The following is a 14,090-nucleotide window of genomic DNA, read 5'->3' as shown; positions in this document are numbered from 1 at the left end:
TAGCATAGATCTATGTTTTGGGGCATGATTTGAAAAGGTGTCACTTTGCTACTACTGCCTGCCATTCATGCAGCCATTTACTCCTTCAACGCATATTTCTTTCAATGTGTTATACAATTCTGTGTTTATAGTGTGTGCTGTGTGGATAGTGAACAAAATAGAACTCATGGGTGGAATGCACTAATGTACTGATGTGCATTATGTTAGCTGAACACTTATAATGCTGTGCTCCTTTGGTAACAACTCAGAATAACAGTTGTACTTTAATAGGTATTCATTTACGTACAGATCTCATTGTGTGATTTAGGAGTAGATCTGAATCCTGTGTATATAAAAACTTGTAGAATAAATTGGTTTGGATTCTTTAACTTTACCCTATATTACATGACTTGTAATCTGCTTTTTCAAATGTGTGGGTTTTTTTTTTTAAAGATTTATTTATTTATTTCAGAGAGAGAGAAAGAGCATTGTTGGGGGCAAAGGGAAATGGAGAGAGGGAATCTCAAGCAGACTCCCCACTGAGCACAGAGCCTGAGGCAGACTCAGTCCCACAACCCTGAGATCATGACTAGTTAGATGTTCAACTAGCTGAGCCACCCAGGGGTCCCAATACTGACTACTTGTTTTTCATCTTGGGGTCATTTGCACAGTTCATGAATCATCATCTTGATAACCCATGAAGCAGTCCTCAGAGATGCCATCATCAGATTTTGAGTGCAGAGATGCCATCATCGGATTATTACATGGATATGTAATAAATACTGCCTACAGCCCTATAATTATTATAATCTATACATGCATTGTCTAGTGCAGTTGCCACCAGCAATATATAAATTTTAAATGAAATTAAGTAAAATAAAATGAAATTTAAAATTCAGTTTCTCGGTCACATATACTAGCCACATTTCCAGTGATCAAGTGTCCCATGTGATAAGTGGCAACAAAATTGAACAATGCAGATATGGTAGAAATCATTGTAGAAATTTCTTTTGGACATTGCTGATTTAGCCTGTACTGTTTTCTAAGTGATATGGATTGAAGTTTAAATCCCTTAAAAAAAATAATAAAGGCATTTTGCTTTTCCTTTTTATCGACCCAGGACTCTCACTCTATCATAAGCTGCATGAACTTTGAAACATTTTGAAATGAAACGATAGAACTTGCTTATTCAATTGTTTCTATTATGCCCCAAATATTTGTACTTATATCATTATATCAAGTCCTTGGAAGTGTTTTTGTTTCAGTCGACAAAAGTAGTTTGGGGTGGAAGTTCTGTGTCTCTGTCTACTAGTGGTCTCTATTCACAACAGCCAGGAAATAACTTTATATTATGTTGACTAGACCAGTTCTTTGGAAAACTGCTTTGTTTATTGTTCATCACTAAATATTATAAAGTGTTTGTTTCTGGGATTTATTCTTATCCCAAGAATGTTGGCAATGCCAGAAATATTGACACTCCTTTAATTGGAACAAAGAGGGGCTATAATAACCAAAGAGTGACTCAGAAGGATACCCTTACCTAGGTTCTTGAGTGATTTTATTAGTCTTGGGAAACAGGAAAGCATTTGTACTGGAAAACAGACTTTTGAAATAGCCAGATTATTGCCTTTTTTCTTGTCAATTTGAATTAATTTAAATTTCAAGGAAAAAGGAATTATTTTTTTCTCTTCTTTACTAATGCAGTGCATGGACACTATATGTACAATGAAAAAAGTAAGAAAGTAAGAATGGTAACATTAGATTTTTCATTATTATACTCCTGATAATATGAATTAAACTACAACTTATACACCTCTTTTTTTTTTTTTTGAGGATTTTATTTATTTATTTGAGAGAGAGATAGAGGTAGTGACAGAGATAATGAAAGAGAGAGCATGAGTTGGGAGGAGAGAGAGAGGGAGCTGGATGTGGGGGCTGGATCCCAGGACCCTGGGATCATGACTTGAGCCAAAGGCAGATGCTTAACTGACTGTGCCACCCAGGCATCCTATACACCTCTTTAAAATATAGAACTTTATAGCATAATTTCTTAGTTAATCCCAAATGTTCTCTATACATTTTTATATAGTACTGTTAGATACTTTGAGTATGAAAGAACACTTGAAACTTCTTATACCAAGTATATTTGTTTCTTCTCTATTAATTTTTATGTAGTATTAATTTTCAGATAATTTTACTCACAGTTTCTTGGTTTTTTGCTACGAGGTCTTTGGTAAAGTTAGTTTTGGGAGAATTGTATAATCATAGTCATTTCTAGTATCACAATTGTGACGACATTAACAGAAAACTGTCCAGAGGGTTTAGGAGAATAGAATAGCAAATTGAAATAGAACTGCGTGCAGATCTCTTAAATATTGAAGAAACTAAAAAGATCACAGTCGTTAAAAAAATTTTATTTTTTCAGTTATGGTATAGAATATTTATTCCTTAGACAAAAGCTTCCACCTTGGGAAAGTCTCAGTAGTACTAGTTAGTGTATATTTTCACCTAAAGTGGATGTTTTGTCTTTATAACAAACCAAATTTATAATAAACTGAATTTTCATACTGTTGAGACTTTTTTTTTGGATGAATGATCTTTTTAAATTTTAATTTGTTTGTTTTTAAGTTTTTATCTTAATCATCCAGTGTTCATCACAAGTGCACTCCTTAATTCCCATCACCTGTTTCATCCATCCCCCCATCCGCCTCCCCTCTGGTAACTGTTAGTTTGTTCTCTGTAGTTAAGAGTCTGTTTCTTGGTTTGTTTCTCTCCTTTTTTCCCATTTGCTCATTTGTTTTGCTCCTTAAATTCCACAAATGAGTGAAATTCTATGGTATTTGTCTTTCTCGACTAACTTCACTTAGCATTATACTCTCTGGGTCTCTCCACGTCATTGTAAATGGCAAGATTTCATTCTTTTTCATGACTAAATAATATTCCGTGTGTGTGTGTGTGTGTGTGTGTGTGTGTGTGTGTGTGTGTGTGTACACACCACATCTTTATCCATTCATCAGTCAGTGGATACTTGAGCAGTTTCCATATCTTGGCCATTATATATAACACTGCTCTATATCAGTGTTTTTGTATTCTTTGGGTAAATATCCAGTAGGGCAATCGATGGATTGTAGGGTAGTTCTATTTTTAACTTTTTCAGGAACCTCTATACTCTTTCCCACAATGGTTGTTAGCATTCCCAGTTTGCATTCCCACCAACAGTGCAGGAGGCTTCCTTTTTCTCCACATCCTTGCCAACACCTGTTATTTCTTGTGTTATTGATTTAAGCCATTCTGATGGGTGTGAGGTAATATCTCATTGTGGTTTTGATTTACATTTCCCTGATGATAAGTGATGATGAACATCTTTTCATGTGTCTGTTGGCCACCTGGATGTCTGTTCATATCTTCTGACGATTTTTAAATGGGATTTTTTGTTCTAGGGATGTTGAGTTTTATAAGTTCTTGAAATATTTTAGATGCACTGTTGAGGCTTTAATTAATTTTCATAAATGTTTATATATTTTCCAATAATTAATTGGTTTCATAAGAATTAGTCCCTCATCCTTTGCAATAAATGAAATTATTTATGACAATTAACTAAATAAATGATCTGCCAGTAGGTTATTAGTCTCTTTATAAGGAACAAAGTTTATTACTTAAATAATTTAACTATAATCTTAGCTCCTCTGTGAGATTCCATGAATAGTTCATGTTGAATGATGGAGAGAAAAGGCAAAGTATTTAATACAGTAAAATTTGAATTCTATTAACTTAACATGTTATCACCACAAATAATAATTTCTAGAACAATTATTCCAGCTGCTAGACCCAGGAAAGCAAAGCAAAGGAAAAGGAAATTGTATGTATTTTGCTCTTGGTGGTGGTGGCATTAGAGGTGGGTACGGGAGGAATAGATAGAGACGCTGGAAGAAAATCAAGTGTGTATTGTTTTATTCCAGGTGGCTATTTCTTTGGTTGTGTTGTGGCTACTTAAAAAGTGAGTATTCCATGTCTTATTGCAGATTATATTTTGGTTCTATTGATTATATGGGTCTTATTAAATATTGTAATATCCATGGTACTTCATTTCCCCATAGTATTATAAAAATGGAAAATTAAGTTCTTTTGTTTAAAATTGTGAGCATATGCAGTTTTGGCAACTATTTGCCAGTTCCCAAAGGATTTAGCTATGTTTAGCTTCCATAAAATGCAATAGAGATTTTGAAAGGAGCATTTTACATTTAGTATTTTCTCAGACTGATTAGTAATGGTCAATTTCATGTTTCAGTGGTGAAAAAATGTACTCTACTTCATTGCAATAGTAAGTCCTTGAGATCAAAGGCATAACGCATGCTAATGAAATATGTGTGTTTCTTCAGACTCAAGTTCAGTTTTATCTACGTGTATTGGAAATTCAGTGGGTGAGTTTGGATGCCAAGTAATGATTTCTTTTTGCTTTGCAGAACAGCTTCTCAAGACAAAGGGAATAGTACTCAGAGCATAAATAGCAGTTACGCAGTGATCTTCACCAGTACCAGCGCGTATTATGTTTTTTATATTTATGTGGGAGTAGCAGACACTTTGCTTGCACTGGGATTCTTCAGAGGTTTACCACTGGTGCATACTCTAATCACAGTATCAAAAATTTTACACCACAAAATGTTACATGCTGTTCTTCAAGCACCTATGTCAACCCTCAACGCATTGAAAGCAGGTATTTGACTAGGTATACAAAATAATACTGCTGATCCACAATCAAAAGGTCCTATGATTTCATTGGTTTTCTAGCAGCAACATTGACTTTTGATGGAAGCATCTTCCTTCTGACTGGCACGCACATTTCTTAGATGATGTAGGCTCTCAGACATTGTGGCTCCTTGTGTTTCTGTCTTAGCTAAACTTGTTGCTTATGGGAGTGTAGCAACAGAAACAGGCCTTCTGGGTTAGTTGTCCTTCTCGATTCAGATATTTGGTCTAGCCCATTTTCAGGTATCTTGTTGTCAATGTATAGTATTATTTAAAAAGATTTGAAGTGACCAAGGAAAATATAAAATTATTTTACTAATGAAGCCTTTTGATGAGGTAGAATAATCTAGTTTCATGTAACTGTTAAAAGATGATCAACTAAATTTGCTCTAAGGTTTTGTTTTTTCTTTCTTTCTTTCTTTTGGTGGAAGTGGAAGAATAAATCCCGAACATATTTTTAAAGCATTTTTTGACACCACTATAGAGGTTGGTAAAAGGGCAAAAACTTGCCCTGTAAGATAAATAAGGTCTGAGGATCTTATCTATAATATGTTGACTATAATTGAAAACAGTATGTAATATAACAGAAATTTACTAAGAGAGTAAAACTTAAATGTTCTTACCAAAAAAAAAAAAAAAAAAGCAAATATGAGAGATTATGGGGAACTTACTTTGGGTGGCATGAAATATTAAATTAAGAATTTTGGACTTTGTCATACAGTTAATGAGGAGGGGTTAGATGATAAGATTAAATATCACTTTCTTTGTACTGTATGATGTTTTATCTAATTGTGTCTTTGACTGCACCTAGACAATGAATTCCTTAAGGGTAAGGAGCATGGCTTATTCACCTGTTATCTACATGACTAGCATATGCCTCAGTGCCTAGCATTATGCCTGGCACATAGTACACACTACATATATATTTTTTGTTCATTGAAGGGAAACACTATCAGATTTATAAATATGAGTCTGAAATTCAGAAGACAGGCTGAAGCTTAGATTGCCAGTAAAGAGGGTGGAAAGAGAGAACATGACAAAGAAGGTCCACATAACAGGCAGGCAGAAATTAAGAGTAACCATGGGTTCTGCTTAGGTATGTCAGAAAGGTGTAGAAGTCAGAGGAGAGGGAGAGCCACACATTATGGAATAGAAATGTACGGGAATCGTGATAGCATATCTAGTAAATTTTCATTAAATTCAAGCTTGCAAGTGTGAGATGGTAGTTGTAGGATGAATCTTACTTCAGTTTGCATTTTATGAAGTTTTAAAAGTAGGAGACCGTAAGTTGAGCGCAGTTGCTTTGTACAACACTAAACTTTTCTGATTTCTTACTTATCTTATTATATGCTAATCCTTATTTGAGTTCTGAATGCTTCTGCTGTGATCCAGATTGATCAAATATTGATTTGTCTTTTCAAGATTACTGATTTTTTTTTGAGGAATTTATCTTCCTTTATATTATAGGTGGGATTCTTAATAGATTCTCCAAAGACATAGCAATTTTGGATGATCTTCTGCCCCTTACCATATTTGACTTCGTCCAGGTATGTAAAAATAAGAATTACTAAGTGCCTTTACATTTGTCATACTTTTAAAAACAATTAGAAAAAGAGGTAAATTAAGTTTTGCTTATTTTTCTTTTGAGAGTTGAAATCCTATTGTGTTAATTTTGTCAATATCAAAAGTCTTCAAAATAGGCATAAATTTAGTAAATTCAGTGATAAGTCAAAACTGTTTACTGGACCCAAACCTAAGGCAATTCCACATTTAGATATAATAGCCGTGTGCTTGGGAATGGTTTGAAAGATATAACAGACCATCTTTCCCTAAATCACTGTCTACAAAGTATGACATTCTTGACATTGGCATTACTGTTTCATGGAAGTCACTTGTCTCCAAGGGGCCCATGTTAAAAAGGAAGAGCTATTCCTTGATGGGCTACAGTTTCAGCCAATCTTATCCAGTAATAATGGATAATGACCCAGACTGGCTAGCCAGCATCCTCACAGTAAGGACCATAATACGGGGACAGAAGAACAGATACATTTCCAAGCATATGAGAGGGGAAAAAGCCCTAGTGAGGACTGTCCCTGGGTGACAGATCTGAAGAGGCTGCCAGGGCTGCCTGGCTCTGAGCATGTATCCCTGGGGTGTGATGATTGGCTGAAAGTGAGAATGAGAAGAAAAGGAAAACATGGAGATGAAGGTGACCTAGGGGATGTGTATTAGGACTCCATGAGTGGCAGGACTTAAGGAATGTTGTGAGTTAATGACCTTGGCTCTTGGATCAGGTTTGAAAACAGCTTCCTGTGTGGCTTAGGTCAAGCAAATACACAGTCTCCGTGATCTCCTTGGAGAGACAGCTGGAACATTGCAGCCCATCTTAGGATGAGTCATTCTCTCCTCCCCCTCCCCCATGATAATACTTTATAGAGAAGACCTGTAAAACAAAATAAGGGCTACCACATTTGTGTGTATACACAACTGACATTGGCAGGTGCAGAAAAAACAGATTGTCAGTTTGCCTCATCTGCGATGATTGGCACAATTAAACATATTAACTGTTCCACATGAGCATTTTGGATTTCCTTCAGTTTCTCTGTTTAAAGATATAACTCAGTAATTGCTGCTGGAATTCTTTAACCGATGCTTTGGGGCCATACATTTGAAGGAGCATGTTCCATGTCTTTCTTTAAATGCAGTTTATTTGTTCCTCATTCTAGGAGTGTAACGGACTGGTCCCAAATATAGTAGTATTAAATTAGGTACAAACTGGAGCATGGACATCTTGACATGATTGCAAAAGGATTCACTAATTGGTCCTTGATAATTTTTTTTTATTCTAGTAGTTTATTATTTTCTGAATCAGTGTGAAGCTTGCTTCAGAAATCCTGTGGTACAAAAAAAATTTTTAGTCTCTATTTTATAAATTAACACTTTATAGAAACATGGCAGTGGGTGTGAAATCCTTTCTGTTTAAGGCAATGTGAGTAGTTTTTCTTCAACTTCTAATGTTTTTTCGATCCATTTGTTGTGGTTTCACAAGTAATTTGGAAGGGCTCTTTTATTTATTTAATTTCCCTATTTTATTTATAAGAGGGCCTCACGTTAAGCATATTATATAATAACCAAATGGTAGGAAAATCTGGTTAGTTTTGATTTTATTTTAAAATCAGTCATTAGGGGTACCTGGGTGGCTCAGTCGGTTAAGTGTCTGCCTTCAGCTCAGGTCATGATCCTGGGGTCCTTGGATCAAGTCCCTGCATCAGGCTTCTCGCTTAGTGGCGAGCCAGCTTCTCCCCCTCCTTTGCCTCTCTCCCTGCTTGTGCTCACTCACTCTCTGTCAAATAAGTAAATAAAATCTTAAAAAAAAAATCAGTCATTCATCACAGTTTTATTATAAAAAACTTGTCTAGATTGTGAGCTTCTCTAGTTATACTTGTGTTCATATTAAAGACATTTATTCAATTCAGAACATTCCAGGAACAGATTTTTGCCCAGAATAAGGCATACCTTTAAAAATTTAATTTCTGTTTGCTACTTTTTTCCAACATTTAATGTTCTAGTAAATTTTCTTTCTGGATTGGAACATTGTATAGTTGAAATGGAAGGTCTGGATGCTATTTCTAACCCATAAAATAAGGTAGCTAAATCTGATGATGATCTCTTTCAGTACTCAACTTCTTCACCTCACATTGGCATACTGGAAGTTGCTCATATTGACACATGTGCTCAGACCATCCTTAGGCACTGAGGTCAGAAGCTAATAATTTTAGCAGTGTGTGCAAAACTAAAGGCACTGGTTTAATATAGTTGATATTCTTGTTACACAAAGAAACCTTAAATCCTGCCCTAGTTTTGAATTCAGAGTGGGTAAGAAACAAGTCATTTTAGACCAGGTATATTTGTGAGACAGAGAAAAACCATGTCTTAACATCTTACTTATCTCCATGTTTGGGTGAATGATTTTTTTTTATGAAGTAGAAGCTGATGTATTTTAAAATGCCCAAATCTTCTCTTTTCAGCCTTAAAACATTTAGGTCTTTAGATTTCTTCTCTTTTATCCAAATATATGATTCCACAGAGTCCTACTACGGTGATTTCTTCTGTGTCTTTCTCATCTTCCCTCCATCATTCATTCTATTAATCCCATTAATACCTTATTTATAAATTCACTTATGGATTAAATTTCAAACCTGGTATTCATTTCCTTGTTTTAAATAGGTATTTATTTATATATCTCTATTCATTCATTAACTTACTGCAGATTTCAGAGTGATCCTTCACTCTTATCCACTCTAGTTTCCCAAGCAGTGGTAGGTGTCCTTCAGTGACAGGAATGCTTTTGAGCTGGTTTCAGGGGGTGAAAATGTGCTGCCTAATTCCTGGGACCACGAATGGATGGTGCCTTGCAGGCTTTACTGTCTGTTAAAAAAAATTTTTTTTTTCCTGAAGAAGTTTAGGATTTGAGTAAGGATGATTAGGAATTAGAATTCTGTGTTCATATTTTCATCTTGTCTTGAATGCCTTCTATTTATTTTGTTGTCCTCTCATGAATACACCTGTCTAAAATGATTGGGTTCATATCCACTGTGAATTAAAAACTAGAACAGAATTTAAGGTGTCTTTGGTAATGAGAATATCAAATATATTACACCAGTGCCTTTAGTTAAGCCCCAGTGCTGAATTATTAGCTTCTGACCTCAGTTCCTAAGTATGGCCTCTTATGGAGCGAATAGAATTGTTTTTCTCAATGTTTAGACTTCTTTTTCTCTTATGTCTCAGTTTGAGCTATGATCAGGATGATTCTAATTGCTGGAAATTTATATTGTGAGTGTTTCATAATTTCCACTTGTACCCACCTTTCTTGTTTTTCTCTATGACATCTTGGGTAGTCTGTCTACCCAGTTCTACCTATTCTATTGTAACATAGTTGCATTTTCAGTCCTAAGAATCTCTAGCATATCAGCAATCATGAAAACAGAACCATCACTTTCTATAACTAATATTATAATCCAACAGTACCAAATTGGAATTATATGGTAAAAATGGCACAAGACAAACGAGCACAGTGCTGTTCACAACTGTCAACAGCAAATGAAGGATCCTGATCCTAATGGAGTTGTTGAATGTTTCTATTATGCCAGTGCAAGAACTTTTGTCTTTTAGACATACTGGTACTTAATGTGATGGTCCATTTTAATTAAATCATATTCCCTAGTTAATTGTGCTTGGAACTTAATTTTTCTCCCCACCCTGCAAAGATCCTATTTCTGGAAAATAAATGTCTTTGGTTAAAAAACTGTGGTTTGTCATTGATGAAGTCTTGTCAGTAAGACAAGTAAGTAAGTTGGGTCTTTGGGGCCTTTTCATTGTACTGGTGGCATTCGTAGGGCAAGAATGGAATAGGGAAGACTGTCCTTAGATTACTGAGTCATCATGTGTACTTGGGCCAGTGACTGGCACAGTAAAGATTTATCTGAATATTTGTTGATGAGTGAGGGGCTGGTATGGCAGAATTGATTAGAGACATAGAGGCATTTTCCCTAGAAAGGTATCATTGAGAGATCATCTGAAGTTTTAGATGAAAATAACAACCCACTCAAAAAAGATTTATGCTGCTGTTAGCTATACCCTTATCCCCACTGACATCTTCCAAAATGTTCTGCATTTCACTGCATCAGCTAGAAATATGCATGTGTCACCCATGGAAATAGGTAGAGAACTAGCTCACTGATTATCGTATGGATGTCCTAATAAGTTTATTTTTTAAATTTAAAAAATTTTTTTAAAGATTTCATCTTTATTTGACAGACAGAGATTATAAGTAGGCAGAGAAGCAGGAGAGAGAGAGGAGGAAGCAGGCTCCTTGCTAAGCAGAGAGCCAGATGTGGGACTCGATCCCAGGACCCTGGGATCTGACCTGAGCCGAAGGCAGAGGCTTTAACCCACTGAGCCACCCAGGCGCCTCTAGGTTTATTTTTTTTTAACTTTTGTTGTGACATTACTTTGTTTGTGTTTTATTCACATGGGCTATTGTGGAGCAAATGTTAGCAGACTATTTTTTCTTTTTAAAGTGTATGGACTTAAAAAAAAAAGTGTATGGACTTAGTGTCATGTGGAAATACGAGAATATAAGCTTTTCACTTGATTCGGAAGAACACCAATATGGTTAGCTTGTTTTTGAGACTGCCAAGGGCTCCAGTGTTTTGGTGGATAATGTAAAGAGATATCTCTGATGGGTTTGACTAAAGCTCAAAGTTCATTTTGATGACATATAAAAGTAAGTCAGCCATATCCCAAAATCTTTTTTTGAGTCTTTAGGTCATCTCTAATTATTTTGAGGAGTGGGAATAGAAGTGTTGAGGAGGGGAGTAAACTGCATTAAATATTATTTTTAAAAACCTTAAACATGAGTCAACTGTGTTTGGAAAAACTAAGTAGCTTGTTTAAATGACAAAGCCTTCACTTAAACCAGATCTTTCTGACTCAAAAAGCTCCCAGATGAATGCCTGATTTTCAGAAGTTGTCTGAACAAATCAATCTTAAAATTTCACATTTATGCCAAAACTATTTCAAAATTAAAAAATATTATTGTAAAAGAAGACCAGGCTAGAAAAAAAATAATATTCACCTATGATTATTTATCATACAACATTTTAAGGCATATGGGAAATGAGAATATTCTGATAGCCAAGAACACCGTGTTTTCAAAACTTCAGAATGCTATTCTAAGCAACCTGACAATATTTTGAATTTTGATAGAATTTAGGAAAAACACTATGTGCACATGACTGTCTTCCTACTAGGAAGTTAGCTGCCTCTTGTTAAGAATGGAACAGAGTGAGGCACCTGGGTGGCTCACCGTTTAAGAGGCTGCGTTTGGCTCAGGTCATGATCCCAGGGTCTTGGGATCGATCCCTGGGATTGAGCCCCATGTAGGGCTCCCAGCTCCACTGGGAAGCCTGCTTCTTCCTCTCCCACTTCACTTGCTTGTGTTCCCTCTCTTGCTGTTTCTCTATCAAATGAATAAATAAAATCTTAAAAAAAAAAAAACTGGAACAGAGTGTGAAAAGGGTCTTTAGAAAGACATCTCTGACATACCCTTGTGTGCTTTGCAACATGAAAACATTTACTCACCCAAGTGCTTTCTCTGATCCTGCAGTTGTTACTAATTGTGATTGGAGCTGTGACAGTAGTTTCGGCTTTGCAACCCTACATCTTCCTTGCAACAGTGCCCGTCATAGCAGCTTTCATTATACTGAGGGCCTACTTCCTCCACACCTCACAGCAACTCAAGCAACTGGAATCTGAAGGTATGAAGCTGCATATACAATGCTCACCATGGAAAAGGACCACAAAGGCTATTTGTGATTCTCGATCATTCACCTATTTTTCTCACTTTTTCCCCTGCTTTTAAACTCTTGCATTATGTAACAATAAGAAGGTGTATGCAAAAGGACACAGTATAGATTGTGTTTGTTAATGACCATGGGACTTCATTTTGGTTTTAAAACAAGTGTGTGGACTTATGAGGGCTGGCGTATAAGATATTCATACATAATATACATAATTATATAAATTAAATTTTAAAATGATAGTGCTACTATTACTAAAGTTTTGTCTGGGTCCCCAAACAACACTGGGTAAAATTTTTCAGATACCCTTTCTTTTCCCCTGGGGGCTACCTTTTTGTGTGCCCCCCTGAGCACTATTTGAGCTGTTTGGGAAGCCCCTTTTTTAGTAATAGCATTGCTGCTGGTGTATTTTCAGAAAACCAGTGTGTTTCTACTGAGATTATTATCTCATTGAATTCACATAAACTTAAATAAATTGTCTTAAAAAATTTTTTCTCGGGGCACCTGGGTGGCTCAATGGTTTAAGCCTCTTCCTTCGGTTCAGGTCGTGGTCTCGGGGTCCTGGGATCGAGCCCCGCATCGGGCTCTCTGCTCGGTGAGGAGCCTGTTTCTCCCTCTCTCTCTGCCTGCCTCTCTGCCTGCTTGTGATCTCTCTCTCTGTCAAATAAATAAATAAAATATTAAAAAAAAATTTTTTTTCTCTCAGCAGTGATTAATTTAGAATAAATTTAGAATAATAATAATAATTTAGAATAAATCAATCATTAAAACTTAGGATTAGCTAGGGTAGCCAAGAAATATAAATAAAATATGGTATTGATTTTATAATAAGCTCCCATCCATGGTGGCCAAGTAACAAAGGAGTCTAATTCATTTAAGATTAAAAAAAGACAACTATTCAAAGTGTGGCACCAGTATTAAAAACATCTAATCAATGATATTTGGTGAAAGATTACTCTTTCTTAAGCTAATCTTTTTCAGGTACCTGGTAGTAAGAATTTGCATTATGTTGCTACATCATTTGCATTATTTTCTATGGGACTATTTCGCAGGCAGGAGTCCAATTTTCACTCATCTTGTCACAAGCTTGAAAGGATTATGGACGCTTCGGGCCTTTGGACGTCAGCCTTACTTCGAAACTCTATTTCACAAGGCTCTGAACTTACATACCGCCAACTGGTTCTTGTACCTGTCCACACTGCGCTGGTTCCAAATGAGAATGGAAATTATTTTTGTCATATTCTTCATTGCTGTTACCTTCATTTCCATTTTAACAACAGGTAATATGAACTTGTTAACTATCGAATTGACCATTTAATTTAAAACTTTGTCAACCCCAAAATGCTACATTCTCATTGGTTGAACATTTTAGATACCTTTAAATAGATTTTGGAGGGAGTTTATTAATCTGAAAATTCATTTATTGTGGGACAAATAATTTCTTTGAATGAGAGCTCTATTATTTCAGCTTTACAGTTTGAAAACAGACACAGAGTGTCAGATAACAAATCTGTGATTGAAAGAAAAAAATTCTCTTTTGACTCTCATATTGGTAAAGAATCCTGGTGTCAAAAATTATGGATTTCATTTACTCAAGTGCTCTCTGAATGGGGGAAAGAAACATCCCTATTTATACACATATGCACACAAAATGCCCCCACCCTAGTAAATTTGTTTCTTTTTACTACCAGTTGTGCAATTCACTATCCTAATGTGAATTTTACATGATGAAAAACTACCACAGAAGTGAATAACTTAGATAGAAGTACTATATTTTTTTTTCTTTTAAGATTTTTATTTATTTATGACAGAGAGAAAAGCACGGGGGAGCTGGAGAGGGAGAAGCAGACTCCCCGCCGAGCAGGGAGACTGATGCAGGGCTCCATCCCGGGAGGGTGGGATCATGACCCTGCTGAAGGCAGACGCTTAAAGACTGAGCCACCCAGGTGCCCAGAAGTACCATATTCTTAAAAAATAATGTCTTGAATTTTAAGATCTTGAATT

General features: G+C 35.8%; 1 protein-coding gene across 1 annotated transcript in view; it reads left to right on the top strand.

The window, feature by feature from the left end:
- Positions 1–14,090, top strand: part of CFTR (CF transmembrane conductance regulator) — a 171,218-nt gene that overhangs the window by 106,008 nt on the left and 51,120 nt on the right. The window contains exons 16-20 of the mRNA XM_046021027.1: positions 3,939–3,976; positions 4,443–4,693; positions 6,193–6,272; positions 11,894–12,044; positions 13,139–13,366. Coding sequence (XP_045876983.1) covers positions 3,939–3,976; positions 4,443–4,693; positions 6,193–6,272; positions 11,894–12,044; positions 13,139–13,366 — 748 coding nt within the window. The remainder of the gene's footprint in view (positions 1–3,938; positions 3,977–4,442; positions 4,694–6,192; positions 6,273–11,893; positions 12,045–13,138; positions 13,367–14,090) is intronic.

Source organism: Meles meles, chromosome 10, assembly GCF_922984935.1.
Source record: "Meles meles chromosome 10, mMelMel3.1 paternal haplotype, whole genome shotgun sequence".
Classification (NCBI taxonomy): Eukaryota; Metazoa; Chordata; class Mammalia; order Carnivora; family Mustelidae; genus Meles; species Meles meles.
Note: the sequence above shows the minus strand (reverse complement) of the source record. Positions and strands in the feature narration are given on the sequence as shown.